This window comes from Charadrius vociferus, unplaced genomic scaffold (genome assembly GCF_000708025.1).
Source record: "Charadrius vociferus isolate BGI_N301 unplaced genomic scaffold, ASM70802v2 scaffold513, whole genome shotgun sequence".
Taxonomy (NCBI): domain Eukaryota; kingdom Metazoa; phylum Chordata; class Aves; order Charadriiformes; family Charadriidae; genus Charadrius; species Charadrius vociferus.
Window position 1 is genome coordinate 44125 of NW_009647423.1, and position 19731 is coordinate 63855.

At 37.2% G+C, this 19731-nt stretch overlaps 1 protein-coding gene across 1 annotated transcript in view; it reads left to right on the forward strand.

Moving 5' to 3' along the window:
* The window catches only part of COL9A1 (collagen, type IX, alpha 1), a 75870-nt gene that overhangs the window by 22334 nt on the left and 33805 nt on the right, over positions 1-19731 (forward strand). Inside the window, exons 11-26 of the mRNA XM_009880522.1 lie at positions 2353-2406; positions 2963-2998; positions 6993-7016; positions 7335-7388; positions 9098-9151; positions 10877-10909; positions 10998-11054; positions 11783-11836; positions 12903-12956; positions 15412-15465; positions 16897-16950; positions 17649-17702; positions 17887-17940; positions 18055-18108; positions 18334-18387; positions 19715-19726. Coding sequence (XP_009878824.1) covers positions 2353-2406; positions 2963-2998; positions 6993-7016; positions 7335-7388; positions 9098-9151; positions 10877-10909; positions 10998-11054; positions 11783-11836; positions 12903-12956; positions 15412-15465; positions 16897-16950; positions 17649-17702; positions 17887-17940; positions 18055-18108; positions 18334-18387; positions 19715-19726 — 756 coding nt within the window. The remainder of the gene's footprint in view (positions 1-2352; positions 2407-2962; positions 2999-6992; positions 7017-7334; positions 7389-9097; positions 9152-10876; positions 10910-10997; positions 11055-11782; positions 11837-12902; positions 12957-15411; positions 15466-16896; positions 16951-17648; positions 17703-17886; positions 17941-18054; positions 18109-18333; positions 18388-19714; positions 19727-19731) is intronic.

A 19731-nucleotide genomic window follows, 5' to 3' on the forward strand; every position in this document is an offset into this window, starting at 1 on the left:
GAGAGCGATTATGCAGGATTGTGGATCAGGACTTCACGTCCTTTTCCAGCTTCAATACTTACATTAAAAACCGGGGAAAATAAGAAGAAGAAAAAAAAAAAGTTAAAAATATCAGATCAGCCCTATCGGCCTGATGTTACACCAAAGTGTTGTTAAAAACGCAGTTATTACTGTGAAGACATGGAACTGTTGGAGCGGGTCCAGAGGAGGGCCACAAAAATGGCCTGAGGGGTGGAGCACCTCTCCTGTGAGGACAGACTGAGAGAGTTGGGGTTGTTCAGCCTGGAGAAGAGAAGGATCTGGGGGGACCTCGTTGCGGCCTTTCAGTACTTAACGGGAGCTTAGAAGAAAGATGAGGACAAACTTTTTAGCAGGGGCTGTTGTGATAGGACAAGGGGTAATGGCTCTAAACTAAAAAAGGGACGATTCAGACTAGATATAAGGAAGAAATTTTTTACAATGCGGGTGGTGAAAGACTGGAACAGGTTGCCCGGGAGGTGGTAGATGTGTCATCCCTGGAAATATTCAAGGTCAGGTTGGACGGGGCTCTGAGCAACCTGATCTAGTTGAAGATGTCCCTTCTCGTTGCAGGGGGGGTTTGGACTAGATGACCCCTAAAGGTCCCTTCCAACCCAAACTGTTCTATGATTCTAAAAAAAACCAACCTCCCAGACTTCAGCCACTGCAGAAGTCTGTACCTGGTGATGTATCTTCCTTTCTTTGTGGAAAATAATACAGAGCAATAAAGTTTCAACATCATCAAGCGTTGATGGCCTCTTAAGTTGTGTCTCTTGAATAAATTACTGGCAATAAAAACACCTTCATATATTTTTTGGAAAACTCTTCAAATTGCTCTCGAGAGCAGTGTTTGAAAGCATTTCTTGCTGTGAAGCAAGATTGTTACATTAGTGCTTAGATCTTATGCCAAGAGGTAGGCAATCTTATGTTTAATTTACGTAAGTGGTAGAATACTTTCATAATTTAAAAAATCAAAAAGAAAGATCAAATTTAACAAGCTCATATATTAGACAATATTGCAAATTATATAAATGTAAAAACCTAGTATTTATTGAAGGTTGCAATACTGTTAGACGTTAATTTTTAATTTGCTTTTGAAAAGAGATTTAGTGGACATGGAGCTGAAACAGTCTTTAGTTAAACTGTTCAAATTTTAAATCTGTAAGAGAAAATGGGGTTGCCATGAATAGCATCTCATACTACTTCATTTTTTCCTGGAAACAACACAGGTCCACAACCCATTTGTATACGTCAAAAACCCATAAGCAGATCTTTAAAAAATCATTGCCTCTTGTAATTTTCACTTAAGGTATAGTTTTGATACCTTTTCCAGAATTCATGATAACAAATTGGGTGAAATGACATTTTAAACTCAGCTCAGCTTTTGGTATTTGTTTCGCTTGCATATTGCCTCATATTAGTGGACAAGTGAAACTGTAATTCTGTATTATAGAATACTGTGTTCTGAAATGGTGAGCCTTTTCTATTTTCACTTGGAGACAAAACATGGGACCTTATTGTCCTCCCACTGTGCATTCAACTTTTAATTGGGCTTTTAGATTTATAATACCTTCTTCCATGTTTAATTGGTGAAGCAGTTCTGAGTTTTTAAATCTCATTTTTCTTTCACAGACCATTTCAGTGTCAGGTTTAATAGACTGAGTAAAGATACTGTACAGTAATTGCCTGTAATGATCATGTAAGCTTTTGAAAGCAAATTATCAGAGAAAACATCCCTTTGGGTGAACACTGAATTGCTGGAAGTGTACCAAAAAAAGAAAAGTATTGGACAAATGTAAAAGTAAGGCTTTTCTTATGGATATATGGAAATTTCTAAGCCTTATAAGATGGTTAAAATTTTGGAAAGAAAAGAAAACAAAAGAACTCCAAATTAATTTGTAGTTATAATGTAACGATTGCTTTTTTAATTTTAACCAGATAGACAAGTGTGGTTCAAAGACTAACCTCAAATCCAGCCTGGCAGCTGTGTTGATTTTTTTTTTTTTTGTCAATGTATGATTTATTTGACATTGAAAGTCTGAGCCATGAACTAAATTCATCAGTCTCCCATTGAGACGAAATAAGATCATGTGAGATCATGTGTTTAGTTTAATTGTGATCTGAGTAATTTTTGAAAGGCACTGCAGTTTGTCATCAGAAGCTAGTACTTTGAACTTGGGCAGTTGTATCTGTACATATAAATAGACGTGAATTCTAAGTCTGCTGCAGTAACTTATTTAATAGCTTTATTATTCTATGTTTTAGATTTTTTTCTGTTGTGATTAAGAAAACATTGTAACCTTTGCATTAACATTATATACATTACTTCCAAAGGGATTTACAGGACCTGATGGCTCACGTGGAGCCACAGGACCAAAAGGACAGAAGGTAAGAACAAAATTATGCATGAAATTATAGGATTTTTTTTTTTTAAAGCAGGATTAAGGAGATGCTGCAGCCTTTATTACAATATTAAAACATCTATAGAATACAGACCCATTGGGCCCTTTTCACATAGTACAAAACAACTTCCATTCCCCCAGCCAGCAGTAAAGAATGGTGGCATTACATTGATGGCATTAAGGTTGAGCATCTTCAGAAACAGTGAGGCTCTTTCCATCTTGCACTGCAATTATGTCATAGTAATATATAGTGGAAACCAGAGCAGTGAAACCTGACTTAATCAGTAATCAGACAAATGAAATACACATCAGAAGTCAGAGTAACCAGCACGTTTGAATATTTTTTTTTGGGGGGGAAAAAGGCCTGAGGTGGTATCTTTTTAATATTGAGAAAGTCTTTCCTTTCTATCAAGTCTCACTGAAACCAGTATAGCATTAATGAAGTGAATACTTGCAGAATATATCCAGTAAATGATACTCTCCAAAAGGTGAGAGCATCTTCCTGTATGTTGTTTACAAAACTCAATTTTTGTCTTTTAAAGGGTGAGCCAGGACTGCCAGGTGCTCGTGGACTTCCAGTAAGTAATACATTTGGTATATGAAGAGGCTTTTTAGAACTTCAGTATCAATATGAAGGATTCTTACCATTAAATGTAGTGAAGAAAAGCCAGAAACTATTTCTGAGGGTTTGAGGAGCTCATAAGGTGTTACAGCACTACAATAAGGAACCTTTTTGTCTTTATATCAAAGTGTGGAGATACTACTGAAAGGATGTGCATGGTTTGTATGCTGTAGAAAAGGAAGGAGTGTGTGTGATGTGGCTGCAAATTTTGGACACGTACCGTTGTTTTCCATCTATTCGTGAAAATGCTGTAGAGACTGGCGAGCCCATGTTTTATTTGCATAAATCAGTCTACAGTTATTCCAGTTTCAGCTCCTTGCCATGTGTTTAAATGGGATCACTGAAGTAAATGCTGTATGGGACTTTCTGTGCTGTTCCATATGAAAACAAAAAATATGAGAAAGGACATGCAAAGAGTACTGTTCCAGTTGGCATGCAGATGGATTTAACATCCTTCTTTGGGGGCTGAAAATAATTGTGAATTTTAGGAATTTTACATGGTTGAAGAAGTGAATGATGTTTGGCATGTAGAAACCTGAGGAAAAACCTCAAGGAAAATGAGTAACGGAAAAAGGTGATTGGCATGAAATTGTGATAGGGCTGCAAATAATTAAAATTTGATTAAAAATTGGATTATTTTTGGAGAAATTATTGGAATTAAATAGAAGAGGCATTGTATTCTGATATAGCACTCCTTGATGTGAAATTCAGTAGCTTTGGCTGTATCTTTGTATTTGTGACCGTCCCATTAACTTTCATTAAATTTATATGAAACAATAATTTTGATATTTGGCCAGAGAGAAGATTATAATGTTATTCTTGAAGATGTTACATTATAGACATGTTCAAACTTAAGATGAATCATTCTATGTGGACTTTTCCGTTTAATTTCTATGGATGCTGTTTCTTACCTGAAAATCTGGAAAATAGGTAATACTTCTCTAGTGGCTGGTCAATCTGTAGACTCAATATATGAGCTAAATTTAGTCACAGAAAATAGCAGAACTGAGGTATCTTCTAGGTACCTCTAAAGCCCTACATTTTTCTGTTAAGGGTTTGAAGTTTTTTTGTTTGTTTATTTTAATTCTTTTCTGTCAAGTAGATGGGAAAATAATTTCTGAGCCATTTGCATTTTTAAAAGCGTAGCTGGAATGAAGAGATAGCTCAGCTCTGTCAGATATGTTACTCAGATGATATGGGAAAAAGTGTACATGAAAAGAACTACTATGGGAGAGGGAAAAAAAGGGGAACTAAAACTGAATTACTAAAATAGTAGGTTAAAATACTGTAGTATTTTAAACTGTGAACTGAGATGAAAAATGATTTGGGAAAATATACACGATTTTACCTCACCGTTAACAGACTAATGTGAGAGAGAATGCATAATTTAAGAGCCTTCAGAAAAAGTGGGTATATAAAATATACATAAAGAGGGTTAATCTCAACTTAGAAGTGGAGATGTTATTATGGGAAAGCAGCAAACTGGACCAGTTTGTCAAGGTAGATTCCATTCAGAGCAGCGCTTACCTGATTCAGGTCTTTTGTGACCATATTTTGATACTGTAAAAGCAATAAATTTGATGAGATTTTGGACCATTGTTAAACGTTTAGTGATCTTTTTGTTTGCCCTGAGACTTTCAGTCTTAAGGTGATAACGCTTCAGTGAACCCCAGTAGGAATTGTCTTTGGAGTTGTTCTGCCTCTGCTTAATAAGGAACTGAACCTTGTATTTAAAGCTGAATCTGCAGGAATATTTATAATGAGGAAATGAGAACTCTTAGTTATTTAAAGCTAAAGAAAAGATGGATATACTTAGTCACCTCCTGTCATTACCCTTGAAATTATTAAGGTTAAGGTTAATCCTTAGACCTCACATTTTAGGAAGAAGCCTAATGTTTGGTTTTGTAGCTCCATGGTTGTTAACCCATCCATGCTGAATCCATATGGAAAGATTAATGCTGAAAATAAATCTCATGGGAAAATTCCATTTATACAGGCTTTCCTTTTGATGAATGGCTTTAAGCTGCTGAAGAAATAGAGCAGTTAGTGGAATTTTCTCAAAATGGCCAACACCGGTCATCTTGCCTTTAGTGAGATTAAATGGAATGAAACCTGATTAAAAAAAAAAAAAAAGGAAAAAGAGGGATAGAAGTGGTAGTGCTGGAGTGTGATGGTTCTAATTCTCAGATTCCGAGACTTTTCGAGAAGCTCTTACTACAAGCGTGAAGTAATGACATGGGTAGGATTGTGTGTATTTAGTGATAGAGAAATGTGAAATATTTTAAGGTCTACTAAAGCACAGCTTCTGGCACAGGGTGCACATAGAAATACTGGTATGTGACTCTGTGTGGTGGATGGTGGCACATCCGCATTGATGATGTGGAGGTACTTACCAGATCTACAGGGTGAGTGTCTCTGAACCAGTTGATTACGCTGCCCATGACCGTGCACTCCTTGTGCTCTGTGGAATGGATAAGCACCTCCAACACGGGCAGCAGGTATCTGGGGATGTAAGGCCGCAGTCCCAGGCTACGTGGAGAGGCTTCTTCTTTAGGACACAGGCAGAGGCAGGAACATGGGCAGCTGGTTGGGATCATAAGCTGCTCTATGTAGGTCCTTACTGGCTCATTGCCCTGGAGCTCTCAGCTCCGCAACTTGGTCTGCTTGCGGGAGTTCATGGCCAGAAGGATGGAGTAACTGGGCGAGGGGGAGGCATGGACTGCTGGGGGACAGGCCCTGCTTCTGGAAGTCCTAATTAGGAGGGTGAGGAGATGCAGTGGAAGGGGCAGAGTGGAGGACTGGCTTCTCCTAGGCCTGTTTGTGGACTAGACACAGTAGCTGCAGCTGCTTCTTTTGGTATCATATCACTGACTCTCCCTGCCACTGTTAGGGGCAGATTAGGAAGGGGATAACTCCAATGGGAACCTGCAAGTTTCCTTCTTTCAGAGGGAGATGATATTATAATGTCAGGTGTGTGATGCAGTGAAAGTTTGATTTGTATAGTCAAATGTAGACATGTATAATATAATGAATTGCAGCAAGGGAGCGTTAAGTAATAACAAAGGAATTATGTAGGTTATGCAAGATGAAAAAGTTTGCTTTTTGCTGTGTATTAAATGGTTATAATGGAATGACTCTGATAAATGCTTGAAATTTTCCCTGTGTTATACCAAGTTTTCTAAAGACAATCTTGCAGATACAATCCCGGTATGATCTTCTGTGGCTTTTAAACTCCACGCAGCCCAGATGCTTTATGACATGAAATCTCCTGAAGATTTAAGTATGTTTGTGATTCAGTATGCCAGTGTTTCATACACACCATTGACACTGTTCTCCATGAAATTATCCATTTGCTTTAGTAATGCAAGACTGAGGGATCTGTTTTCTTAGAGGAAGTGTATTGCCAAACAGGCAGAAACACATTTGTATGTTGTACACTTCTCATTGAAATGATCCAGGGCAATACTGATGGAAAATGTAAACAGGAGCAGTTTGGTGTTTCTGATTACCAAAAGTGCTAATTTAATGGATTTAGACCTTGGGGAAACAAACAAAAAAAAATTTAAATCTCTTTTATTATCATTTTGAATGCACTCTTAGAACAAGGTGATTATAGCATAGATGTGTTTGTCATGATGCTTGATAACTAGCTAACCCCAAAGGCTTTAAGGTCTTCATTCCTTTGTTGAGGTATATGTGTTCGTAAATATGTGTAAATAAATGCTACTGCAAGGCAACTTAATCAATAATTTAGTTTTTCTCCTGATATCGATTACCTAATAATAAAATTGATATTTAACATTAGTTAAACAAGTTTTCAAAATGATTTTTCAGAATCAAACGTCATTTTTTTTTTGTACCTTTTAATCCCAAATGCTCTGTTCTTGGCAAACAGCTTGACTAGGTGTGGAACCCTCCCCACATGTCTGACCTTTTTTCATATTTCACAGGGCAAGGGGCTTCTTGGACCACCTGTAAGTATCATTTTTAATATTCATAAATATACTGTTTCATGAATCTGGTTAAATATTCAATAAAGCTGTTACATTGTAATAAAAAGTAATTCATTGAAAAAAGACACATTTTTAATCCTGATGTTCTGTGTCTATAATGTATGATTTCTTCAGTCACTACTGAGGTTGCTTAGGTCTATGGTATAGGGGGCAAGAATACTGGTGTTTGAAGGCATAGTCTGTTTTTTGAGAGAATTACACAATCTCACTTCTTAAGACACTTGTTATAGAGAGAGGTTTTGTATGGTCTAAAAATACTCTTTAACTTGGTTGTTACAGGGTCCAGCTGGTGCAGCAGGCCTTCCTGGGGAAGTAGGCCGTGCTGGTCCACCTGTAAGTACTACCATGTTTGCTAAAAATGTAGATTTATTCAATTGCTAGAAAGCACTTACAGAAAAAATGAATTATTACTGTGCCATCTAAGCACTATTTGGGTTCTAACAGCACTTGAAAGTATTTTTTTTTTTTCTCTGCAGTGATCACTGGTAGAGGAAAGATTGTGTTTGAAGCTCATCAGAAATAAGGAACAATTAATATCACAAAGTCAGGGCCACCCCTTGGATTAGAATTAAATGTTTCATACAGTCTCCCGTACTCCTCCTCTTGTTGAAGCAAAGCTAAAATAAAAAAGCAAACCTGCCAGAAATACAGGAAATGTAAAACCTAATATTACATGCAGAACTTCAGCTTTACCGCTATATTCTCACATATGTGCTATGGTATGTGTCCACATGCTATTTCTGTTTTCCATTTGCATATCGGCAAACATGGGAATTCAGTATTTCTTCTTAGTCTCATTTTAAGTGTGACTCTATCTACTGACCCTACTGCTAAACTGTGCACTCAGTTTCAGCACGCTGTCATATTTTGACTCCATGCTTTATCGCTGACATGCAAATTGAAACCAATTGTTAATTTTTACTTGAAATCTGAAATCGCATTAAAATTTTGTTTAATGAAGCCTACTTTTTAATGCATACCTCTTCCTGTGTGTTGTGCTTAGTCATATACATGAATATAAAAAAAAATATTAAAAACTGCCAATTTGTTTCAAATGGTCCATCTTGCTCACTGCCTTGTCTATAGCCAGGGCAGTAATGGATACCCTGGAAATGTACAGGCTGTTCGTAAAGTGACATTTTTCTGTCATACTGTCCCACATTCTGGCAGTTGGCAGTTCAGAGACTGCCTGAATCAGAAATTGCATCTGTGCTGCCTTTTTCAAAAGCTATATATGAGCCTATCCTCTGCTAATGTAGTCAGTCCCTTCTTGAATACATTTTTATCATGGTCCTCTACAACACAGTGTGATAATGAGACCCAAAATGTAATTATACATTGTGTGGAAAAGAAATATTCCTTTTTAGTGTTTTTAAACCTATGTCTCTATAGCTTATGCATTGTGAAAATTAGTGAATAATTTTTCTATATTTGTCTTGTTAATTTCATTTTTGATTTAATAATATATCAAACATAATACCAAAATGGCAGAATTAAGTTAAAAGGTGGTCCCTGTCAGAATATTAAAATTATTTAAATTAAAAGCATTCAGGAAAAAATAATTTGCAGAGGTTCTGTGTTGTCTTTACTTCTGAAAGCGCTGGACATCAAAACTCCACAAACAGAAGATTCTAACTTGGTAAATTCATCCTGGGCTCTGTAAAAGGGGATTATTTCCTCTCTGGGCTTTGGACATGTTTGCCAGTTACTAGTATTCTTTTAATTCAGAACTTAATTAGCAGTTATGAGATAGAGGAGTACATAGACGATCCTGTGGTTGGATGTTTCAGCTTTCTAAAGCAGCTGAAAATTATTTACTTTTTGTGACTGCTATTACTTTTTGTGACTGCTATTTTTTGTGACTGCTATGACATGGCTCCCATTCTACTAAAAAGTCAGTTTTCCCATTCTACTATGGCTGCCATGTCATGGGCTTAGGCTCTGTAGCCACTTCATTTCTTGCTGTTGTTGTGTAGTATGAATATGTAAGTGCTCATTTTCATTATTACTACCAATCAACAAAATTACTTTACCCTTTTTAGGGAGATCCAGGAAGAAGAGGGCCACCGGGACCACCAGGGCCACCAGGTCCTCGGGTAAGTGATTGCCTTTAATGTGTGCTAATGCTCAAGTTATGTATTTTTGCTGCTTGAACAAACTACTGAAGTCCTACAGCTGAGTACTACAGCTGAATACCGACTTTAGGATTTCAGCAGAATATATTGATTCATAATATCTAAAGGGTTGTGTTCAAAGCCTGAGATACAACTCATTTAATCCTATCAACATTTTATCTTTCATTTAAAAAGCAAGTTTCTAGTCTTTATAGTTATAAAAGATAGTTTGAAATGCAAACTGTGTGACTTCTGTCATGACATCTTCCCCTTTCTGCAAATGGTCTTAAACTGTAACTTTTACAGATTTTAAACTTCCCTGTGCATTCTAGCATTGCTGTAAATATAGCCTTTGTTGGGCCTCACTGGTGGTAACTCAGCAGAGGTAGACTTTTCTCTGTTAGGAGGAGAACAATTTAATATTTGGCTCATGAGTCAGAAATATATGCTCCCAGGTGGGTTAGGTTCTAGTGTCTTTCTTGCACCCAGGCTTGCTACTTGTAAGGGATAGAAGAAAGTCTTACACCAGTGCTTTGCCTCTCTGGGGGAATGTTTATCTTTGAGCCTCTTGGGAGGAGGGATGTGTGTTATACCTTTGTCTTGTGGCCCTTTACCTTCCCAGAGAGATAAAATGGAGCGTTTGGCAGACGTGTCAGAGGCTGGGTGCTGTGAAATGCAAACCGCTGGGGACCATGTGTCATACTAACGTCTTTTTAAAAGCTGTACTGTTTCTCTGTTGGACAGACTCTAAAACCATATGCTTTATTTATGCCATGGTTCTCGTTTACATGAAAGTTGCCAGAGAATTGGCAGAGGCATTGTAAAAAATGTGAATGGTAAAGTGGAGAAGAGTATTTAAGAAACAAGTAAAAATGAATTCTCAATAATGTCATATACTGCTTCTATTCATTGACAATTTTGTCCTTTTTAGATTTCTGAAGTGCCACAATCCCACTCCAGTTGATGATATTATGGACCCAAACAGATTTTTTTTAAATCCTCCTGTATAAAAGGAGACCAGCTTATTCCTTAAACTCCCCTGTGCTTCTCTCTGAAACAGTGTGTTCCCTCCCACTGGGCTTTAAAGGATCCAGCTGCTGCTGTGAAATCATATTTTTCCCTGTTGTGCCTCATAAGCCTTCCGTTAACTTCCATCAAGTATTTGATTTAGTATGAGGAATGGCATTCCCCCTACTGAGTTCATCTTGTTACACACTGATCTCTAGTTTCTTGCAATTCCGTTAACTGCCAGACATCTCACTCATCTACCAACACTTGTGTTGTGGGAAGATTATTTTCCCTGTAAACTTCTAAACTTTTTGCTGAATGGTAGTAAGTTGGAAAAGTAAAAGTTACCCTTATTACAGAAATAGTCTTGGATTTTGTTGGAAATTAATGGGGTTTGGATATATTTGCTCTATATGTAATAGAAAATGCATTTTATGTAGTTTAAAAAATGAAAGCAATACTTTGTTTTTCAGAAAAGTTGATCTAAGTTAGAGGACAGGATTTTGCAGGTACCTGCAATCCTACAATAAAAGCCTACAGTTAAGGTGCTTTTCATGTTGGAGATCCTTTGGTTGATTGTATTTCTGATTCCTGCTTTAGATAGTAGTATTTTCTGTTTTGTCTAGTGACTGTATTGCCTAATGAGTGAGGTCTGGTTATTTCTCTTTTACTGACTTTGATTAATTTCATTTAATTTAGGGAACAATTGGCCTGCAAGATGGTGACCCGTTGGTAAGATAGTTGTCCGCGTTTTTTTAAAAATAATCTCAGGAAACCTTATTCAACCTATATGGTACTAATTATGTGCATGCTTCTTCAGTGTCCCAATGCTTGTCCACCTGGCCGCCCAGGACATGCTGGCTTAATGGGAATGAAGGTAAGAAAATCTGTTTGTTAAAGCATTCCTTACAGAGATACTGTCTCAAAGCACTAAGGAGGGTAATTGGTGGCTTGACTGAAGGGCAGTTCACTGTTAATTTCAAAAAACATTGCATCAGTGTAGATGCTTACGGTTACTTCAGCTCTTGACTGCCAAAATAACCTCTGGTTGAAATCTTTCACTGCTGCTCTAATCTTCAGGGTAAAATTTATGTGTGGTCCTGAAAGGATTAGAGTATGTGAAGGATTGCTTCATTCGCTTTCTGGACCATTTGTAGTCTGATGCCAGAAACTCTAAATGTTCTTCCAAATCCATAGTCTTTTTTCTTCTTTCTCTCTTCCTGGGGGACCTATAACATACTAAATTGAAATGAAGACTTTTGGAGTCTCATTTTATCTAAGTTTTTTTTTTGTTTTTTTTAAATGTGTTCTTTGCTGGTTTCTGTGAATACTGTTGCCCTGAGGAAATTGTTATGGCATAATGTAAGAAGAAATACTAACCTGCCTAGAAAGACAGCCTTGTTAGATCCAGAAGCAGGTGTTTTCGAACATGGTACATAACGTGTGGTGTTAACTAGGTAAGTGAGAAAGCAGTGGTGAATGCAGATTGCAGAGTGAACAGCAATATAGTTCTGTGGGCTGTGTGTCGGTTTTGCAAAACTCAGTATTTTAATTTGGAATAATCTCTAATTACTTTTTTTGTTGTTGTTTTTACATTTATTTTAGGGACAGAAAGGTTCAAAAGGAGAGTCTGGTGAACCAGGAAAACAAGGTTATAAGGTAAAAAGAAAAATTAGGAGGAAAACTGCTGTTGTTTTTAGCAAGCTAATAGTAGTTTAGTCTCTTCTTCAAAAAACAGTGTTGTATTTTGTTAGAACTATTAATTGTTTTACCAGAATGCATGAAGAGATACTACATATCATAATGCTCCAGAGTAACCAAAGGCATAACTCTATTCTTCGTTCACCTGTTATTATGATGCAGAAGTCATCCTCTGCTTGCTTTTTATTGTGATCATTCAATTTAATTAATATGGAACTCATGACAAAAATTGAAGTAAAATTTATTAATTGGAAAACTTTCAAACATTTAAAAGCAGAAGAATTCTGTGGTTTTACCAAGTAAATTGTTCTGTGGCACAGATAAGTAACCGGAAGAATGAGAGGGGAAAATTGTATTTGAGAGGGAAAGGACACAGTATAAGTTCATAGGTAAAGAAAGATCATAACTATAGTAAAGAGACCAAGAATGACAGCTTGAAGACTGAAATGTGAACTCTTTTAAGGTGTTTTGTTTGAATTAACCTTGTTTAGTATTGAAAGATTTATAAGAAAAGTTGAGATTTGCACTGCCTTGATCCATGCTTCAATGCTGGAGGAAAAAAAATCACACAAAAGTTGTGTTGTTTTTTTTTTTTTTAAACCCTGCTCTCTATTCCTAAGCATATTGAAAAGAATATTAACTTATTAGAAACAGCTTGCCTATCTTTTTTCCTGGATGTTGAACTGTTGTCTTATGCTCCAGAATCCCTTTTTCCAAATTAAACCGACAGTAAGTACTGTTGTTCCATTAGTGTGCACTATCATTGAATGAGAGAGGTTATCATCTAATAAAATAGGGGCTTGACTGGGGTTGCTTTGAAATTACCCTTTTGACTAATAGTTGAATGGGATGAACCTAAATGAGTATCTGTCTATGTTCGGAGGAAGTAGTGTGACTTCATTTGGATTTCCTTCAAGTGGGACATGGTGACAGAAAACAGCAAGCAGTAAATGTACCTCCTGTGATGAGAGAGCAATATGCATGGTATCGATTAGCTACAGATGCATTCTTTTTGCTTTCCCAGGGTGAAGAAGGTGACCAAGGACCCAGTGGTGAAGTGGGAGCTCAAGGCCCTCCAGTAAAGTATTTCCTCTTAAATAGTGTTACCCATTTGCTTTATTGTGTCTTTTTTTTTCCTTATTATTATTGTAAGAAAAAAGCTATTATAAAATCTCCACACAGCTTTCTCTTTATTCTGCCATATTGTCTATGAGTGAAAGTAGTATTAGTTAAATCCCTCCAAAAAGTTACATTATTGCTTGGCACAAAGCTCTAAATAGTTCAGTAGAAAGGCTTGTTTTAAAAAGTATTTCATGTCCTAAATTTTGCGTTGTGCTTATATTGTGTAAATAGTTGTGGGGTTTTTTTGTTTGGTTGCTTTTGTTTTGTTTTTTAATTGGCCTTCCTTTCCATAATTTTGATGAGTCTGATTTCATCCTTGCAAAGCTAGTGTTTGTTTAAAACATGGTTAACTGTGACATTCAGGCTTAGCTAAGACTTGAGGATGAAGTAGCAGCCACTGAAGAACAGATTTTTTAAATTTTTTTTTTTCTTGAGGATTTTGCTTTTTTGCGTGCCAAAGAAACATCCTTCAATGACACCTATGATTTTTGGAATTATTTTCTTGTTCCACTTCTTTTGGCTTCTTTGTTCTGGCACATACCTCCTGAGCTTGTTTCCTTGTGAGGAGCTCTTCTTGTGATTACCACATCTCAACAGACAATAGGGAACAGAGTAAAGGGGTCATTCAAAGTAAGAGAAATAGGCATAGGCGTACCACATTTAATTTCTGTAGTTAATTTTCTGATGCGGTCTTCTGCTTTTTTTCCTAGGTGTGAAACTATTTCTTTGATGCATTGGTGTCCAGATGTGATATTATACAGGAGCTTACCTTGATGCACATGGCATCCAAATCCTAAATTACAGAATTCTCTATGAACATGAGACAATATAAACCTCCAGATTAAGACTAGAGAAAGATAAAGAAAGAACAGAGACTAAGTAAAGGAAAGGCTGTAATCCTTCTTATGTTTGATGCTGAAAAAAGTGTCCCTGGCGCCGAGAAAGTCTTTGCGTAAGATGCAGCTTCTGCTGTCTGAAGGGCCTGTGGGGACCAATTAATTTAATGCAGTTTGGTAAAGTTCTTCAGTCACAGTGAAATAACACAGTAGAATTAAAAACCAATTAGAGATATTTTTCCTTTCCGTTTTTTTTTTTTTGCATTTCACTTCACTGTTTCACCAGTTGATGACCTTACAAACAAACTTTAAAATAATGTTTGTTACTAAAATGTAGGATTCATTATATGCAGAAAATGATGTCAGATAGACAGCCTGTGGAAAAGAGGATAGACAAGGCTTTAGAGGCACAGATAAAGAGAGTCTCTAGACTCTTGTGGTTTCTTGTATGTTTGTTACGTAAATGAATGTAAGGCTCAAATCCATAGAAGGGATTAGGAATCCAGTCTCCACAGCAGCACCTGCAATCCAACACTTTTATGTAATGCATTAACAAGAAGACTTGCATAAGGTTGCCACCTCTGGGAGAGGTGTTGCTTTTGTTAGAAAGTAGTGGGTACCACAGTGTGCCTACTTCCATCTCTGATCTTGGGACAAGGATTAGACTGTGCGTCTCTCCCTTGTTGGCCTGTTGTGGTCACTGTTGCATTATCATGATTTTTCTCACGTTTTGGGCTGACACAGCTTTAAATGTTCTGTGCAAGTGTTCAACTAACTTCATTAGGAGCAAGTAAAAGGGCTGCTCATCTAGAGTCTGGTCAAGAAGTAGGTTTGCCTATGATGCCTTGAAGTACCTGTGGCTGTTTCATTAGCACAGTTGTAGTGCATTCTTGTTGCAGGACGAACACCTTATGGCTGAGGGTTTGGTCTCTCTGCAGAGAGGAGACATGTCATGTAGTTTCAGTCTCGCAGGAAGAGAAAAATATTGAAGCCAAATTTCCCACGAGACTGTATTTTGAAGGGAAGTGATGATAGTTATGATACATTCTGCTGCACTTGGATGTCTACACAGTCCAGCCTCTCGGGTGTGGCGGGCATATAAACTTAGCACTTGTATTCTCAAAAACCTTGCCCAATCTTGTCTACCTCTAGAGTTCTATGAAGTCTAATGGTACCTTTCTCCTGCATCTGTCCTGTACCCCACTTAGGACAACTTAGCACTTTTGCAAATCTGGGCTTCATATGTTCCTTTCACACAGGGAGAATGCTTCAACTCTGTGGTAAACAAGAAGAGAAATTAGTGATTTTTTTTAGCCCTTAAGGAATGTTTGTGGTTGTAGCATTCAACCTGATAGTTTTGTTATTCTTTTAAAAAGTCTTAAATTAATAAAATATCAAATTACCATATAAATTAAGAATTCTAATACAGAAGAAGCTGAATTTCTCCTTTTATATGAAGAAAACAGTAAAATTAGCATAAAGAAAGCATGTAGAACTCTGAGCCTTCTGTCTGAAAACTAGGACAGTTCTGATGGCAAGATTTAAGCATAATTTGTATATACTTTTCATTTTCAGGGCATCGTAGGTATCAGAGGTATAACTGGTATAATGGGACCTAAAGGTACCAAAGTGAGTATTAACCTTTCTTTCCATAAAATGACCTGGATAAAAAAATATACACCCCTGAATGTTTTTAAAGCTTATTTAAATTTTTCCTTTTTTCCCCCTGCATTTTCTCTCTCCTGCCAGCTGTATTTCCATAGCTACTGTGTTTCTGGTTAGGAAGAAAGGCAGCGTGGTCCTCATTAATGAAGGACACATACTCTTTACACCTTTCCCTCTGATCCTTGGATTTATAGTAGTTTGGCATGTGTGCAAGTATGTAGCTAGCAAGATAGCAAGCTATAGCAGTTATAAACTATAGCTTATTTTATTTAAAGCTAAAATTTATTAAGTAGTCCCTCCTGTGACTTGCATCTTCCTGAAGCCTTTTGCTTCTGCTGTCCCAGTTTTTGTCAGGATTTTTTATTACGAGTTTGTTCTTTTTCCATTCTTTCTGTCTTTTGCATCTTTTTTGTCTTAAGTTGCTGCCAGTGGGATTCATGTTTATGTGGGCTCTAACTTTGCTGGGTAGTTTTCCTGCTGTTTGTCATCGTGTTTCTAACTGTTATTTCAAAACTCACTGCTACATTTCTATTCTTGTGCTCTTGCTAAATTTATATGGCACACATTTCTGGAAGGAGTAAAATGCAGGAATCATGCCATTGTCTCCTTCTCCAGAAATGAGATAATGGAAGTCTTATTCTGTGATCATCTATGTTCAGAAACAGCATAAAATTTGTCCTGATTATGAATCTTCTCGTGAGGGATCCTTCCTAACCTCTCAGGCACATTTCTAAGCTATAACTGCCTTTCTTTGCTTTTCTGGCCTTCTTTGTATCTTCTATTTCTTCATAGTTATTTGCCTACATTTTTGTGCTGTTTTGTCCATTTGAAATATTTACTACATCTGTTTGACAAAGGAGTTCCTTATTCTCTGTAAATCTTTTTGAAAACATTTTTTTTGGTCTCAATTTAAAACTACTTACAAGGTAGCAACTGCATTCTTTCATTGAAACATATGTGATAAAAATAGCGGCACTGCACTTGATGATTTCTGTTTACATTTTGATGATATTCTATTACGTGGTGAAGGATATAGTATTGTTAAGGAAGATACAGACATTTTCTGAAATAGCATGAAAAGGTCTACCTCCTCGCTGTCTGATATGACTTTTTTTTTTTCCTAGAGAATGAACTGAGTGTCATTTTTTGAATGATGTTTTTCCATAGTTAAAAAAAATGGCTTTCATAACTCTACCAAAAACCAAGATAGATTAAAAAAATAAGGTTTGCCAAAATTCCTTCGTGTTTTTTTTTTTTTTTTTAAATTAGAGCTATAAAAACCCTTCAGCCTCAGCTGTGGAGAATTTGCAGCTCCCAGTAAACCAGGGTGGAGCATAAGTTGATAGTGTTTCAGCACTTCATTTTAATGTCTTGTGTTATCTGCTTGTTTTGTAGGGAGCTCGTGGGCTTGATGGAGAGCCTGGTCCACAAGGTCTTCCTGGTGCACCTGTAAGTAGAGTGTGTGTAAGCCAAACACTTCCCAGGGTCTACCCAGTTAGATACTAGGTCCTGACACTTTGTGGCTGTGAATCAGAAAAGCCCCTGATTAATTCCATTGATTCTCCGTAGATGAATGAATGATATGACAGTGTTGTCAAGTCCAGAATGTCTTACTGTCCCAGAGGAATTATGGGGTGGATGAATACATTTTAGCCCCTTATTATGTTATTGTTACGTCTTCATTCTGAGTACTACTGTGCAGTAGAGTGGCTTGGAATTTTCAGGTTTTAAACTGGAAAATGTTCTAATATTCATTAGAACAAAACCTGTACATGGAAATCTTTGCTTTTTTGTTGGTTTTTTTTTTTTAGTTCTTCCCCGCTTCTTGCCCCTCCCCCCCCCTCAAGCTGGAATTTATGCTTGGAATAGCCAGTAACTCTATGGGTTGAAGAAGTGGGTGCAACATCCTTTGCTTAGTCACCCCTGGGTTCCTAAGATGATGGCTTGAGCTGTGTTTTTTCAAATGTAGCTGTCAGCTGCAGTTTTAAGAAACTGCATTTTAAAATATAGTATGAGTTTAAGATGTCTGCTTTAACCAAGTGTGAATTGTGCTGTTGTTGATTTACTGGAGGTTTTAGTTAATAATACAAGTAAGATTTTTCTGATTATATTGCTAAAATAATCTTTTTTTTTTTTTTTTCTTGTAGGGGGATCAAGGGCAGAGAGGTCCACTGGGAGAGGCAGGTCCGAAGGGAGAAAGGGTGAGCCGCAGACAAATTTCAACTCATGTTGACTTGCAAACATTGGTTACTTATAGCATATAAACATACAACGTAATTGGTACTCTCAAAGTAATGCATATCTGAATGAGTATGTGTTGACATTCTTTGCATCTGTCATTTCAATGTGTTTATTTTCATTTTCTAAAATTATTATTATTCTTAGGGCCCTCAAGGTACAAGAGGAATAAATGGTCTTCCTGGACCTAAAGGAGAGCCTGTATGTATATTTCATTTCTTGATTTGCTTCATGTCATGCTAATTTTTATATCAGAGTGATTGGGTGAAATCTCTCCAACAATACATTAATTTTTTTTTCTTTTTTTCTTTTGAGGGCTTACCGGGAGTTGATGGCCGGGAAGGGATCCCTGGAATGCCTGGAGCAAAAGTAAGGCACAGTTAGCAAATATCTGAGCTTTGGCAGTGCCCTAGATTTGTTCGCTTATTTGTCACTCTTTATTATGCTGCTCCCCAAGGCTTTATGCACATTATTAAGGTAACTGAATGAACTTTCCGGTCCTACAGACCCCAAAGTACTCCAGCTCTGTGTTCCAGAAATAAACTTTTCCCTTTTGTTTGATTTGCATAAATTACAACTTAAAATATTTTTCAGGGTGAACCAGGAAAACCCGGAGCTCCAGGCGATGCAGGGCTTCAGGGACTACCAGTAAGTATCTGGTATTTTACCTTTGAAAGTTAGCTCAGTTCAAACCACAGAAAGGCTGCATGTAGATTAGTTTGATGCTGATGATGGAGTAATTTAAGTGAAAACCTAAGCAAAAGGCTCAGGAAGAGTAAACTGGAACAGATTGCCCAGGGAAGTTGGGGAGGCCCCACCCCTGGAAGTGTTCAAGGCCAGGCTGGATGGGTCTTTGAGCAACCTGGTTTAGTGGGAGGCGGACCCGCCCATGGCAGGGGGTTTGGAACTAGGTGGTCTTTAAGGTCCCTTCCAACCCAAACCATTCTATGATTCTATGTGTAATGCAAGGGGAAGTTCTGCTATGTGTATCCAAAACTTTTGCACTAAAGCCTAAATCTCTTCATGGTACTGTAGTGAGGAACTCAGTCTTACAAAATGTTTGTGGCCAGTATGCAATTCTTTTGGGGTTTCTCATATCTGAGACCCTGTGGATATTATGGTGTGATCCCACAATTAGAGCTGGTCTCATGGTATTGACTAGGGCCAAACCAATTCCCAGGGTGAGCTGGAAGAGCTGACCTGCTTGTCTAACATACCTTAGATGAACAATCCTCTCCTTTTGATATTCTGCTGGCTCAGAACATCTGGAGTGCATCACAGTCATACTTCTTTCTGTGGGGGGTGAGTTTTGTCGTGTATACCCTGTGGTGAAGTTATAGGGAATCAGTAGTGCTTTGTGGACTCGTTTAGAGGGTAATCCTTGCACATTAACTCAGTAAGTTTGAAAACTGTGCCAGCTGTCAAAAGCTAAATAGAAACTTCTTTGAAAGAGTATGCTATAGGAGTAATTGCTTTGAGAACATAGTGAAGGAGCTATATAAAACAGAACTGGAAGTAAATTTATCATACGAAGTGAGCTCTTAAGTTTGAAAGAAAACTTGGTACAAGCATACTTGCTATGAGTGGCTGCACAGGAGTGAGGAGGGGATGAAATGCATACAAAAAGTATCTATTAAACTCTCTACCTCCAGTCTCAGAAATAGATTCTTGGTCCCAGTATTCCAGCCTAAGCCAGAAAAAGCCGCAAGTCCTCACTTTTCCATGCTCTTTTTGCCAAGTTATGAAGTAGGAATAATAGTCCTTATCTGTTATGTTGTAAATAGAAATAATTTAAGCTTGATCTGTTTTTGGATAAAAGCACTATTTAATAAAAAGAGTGTTATTGGATAAAAGTTATTGGATATCAAGTAAAATGACTAGAAATACTTTAAGGTGAGAAAGATGTTTTTTTTTTTTAACACCAATTCCAATTGCCTTAACAACAAATTAACACTGTAAATGTTATTTCTTTCAGGGTTTACCAGGCGCTCC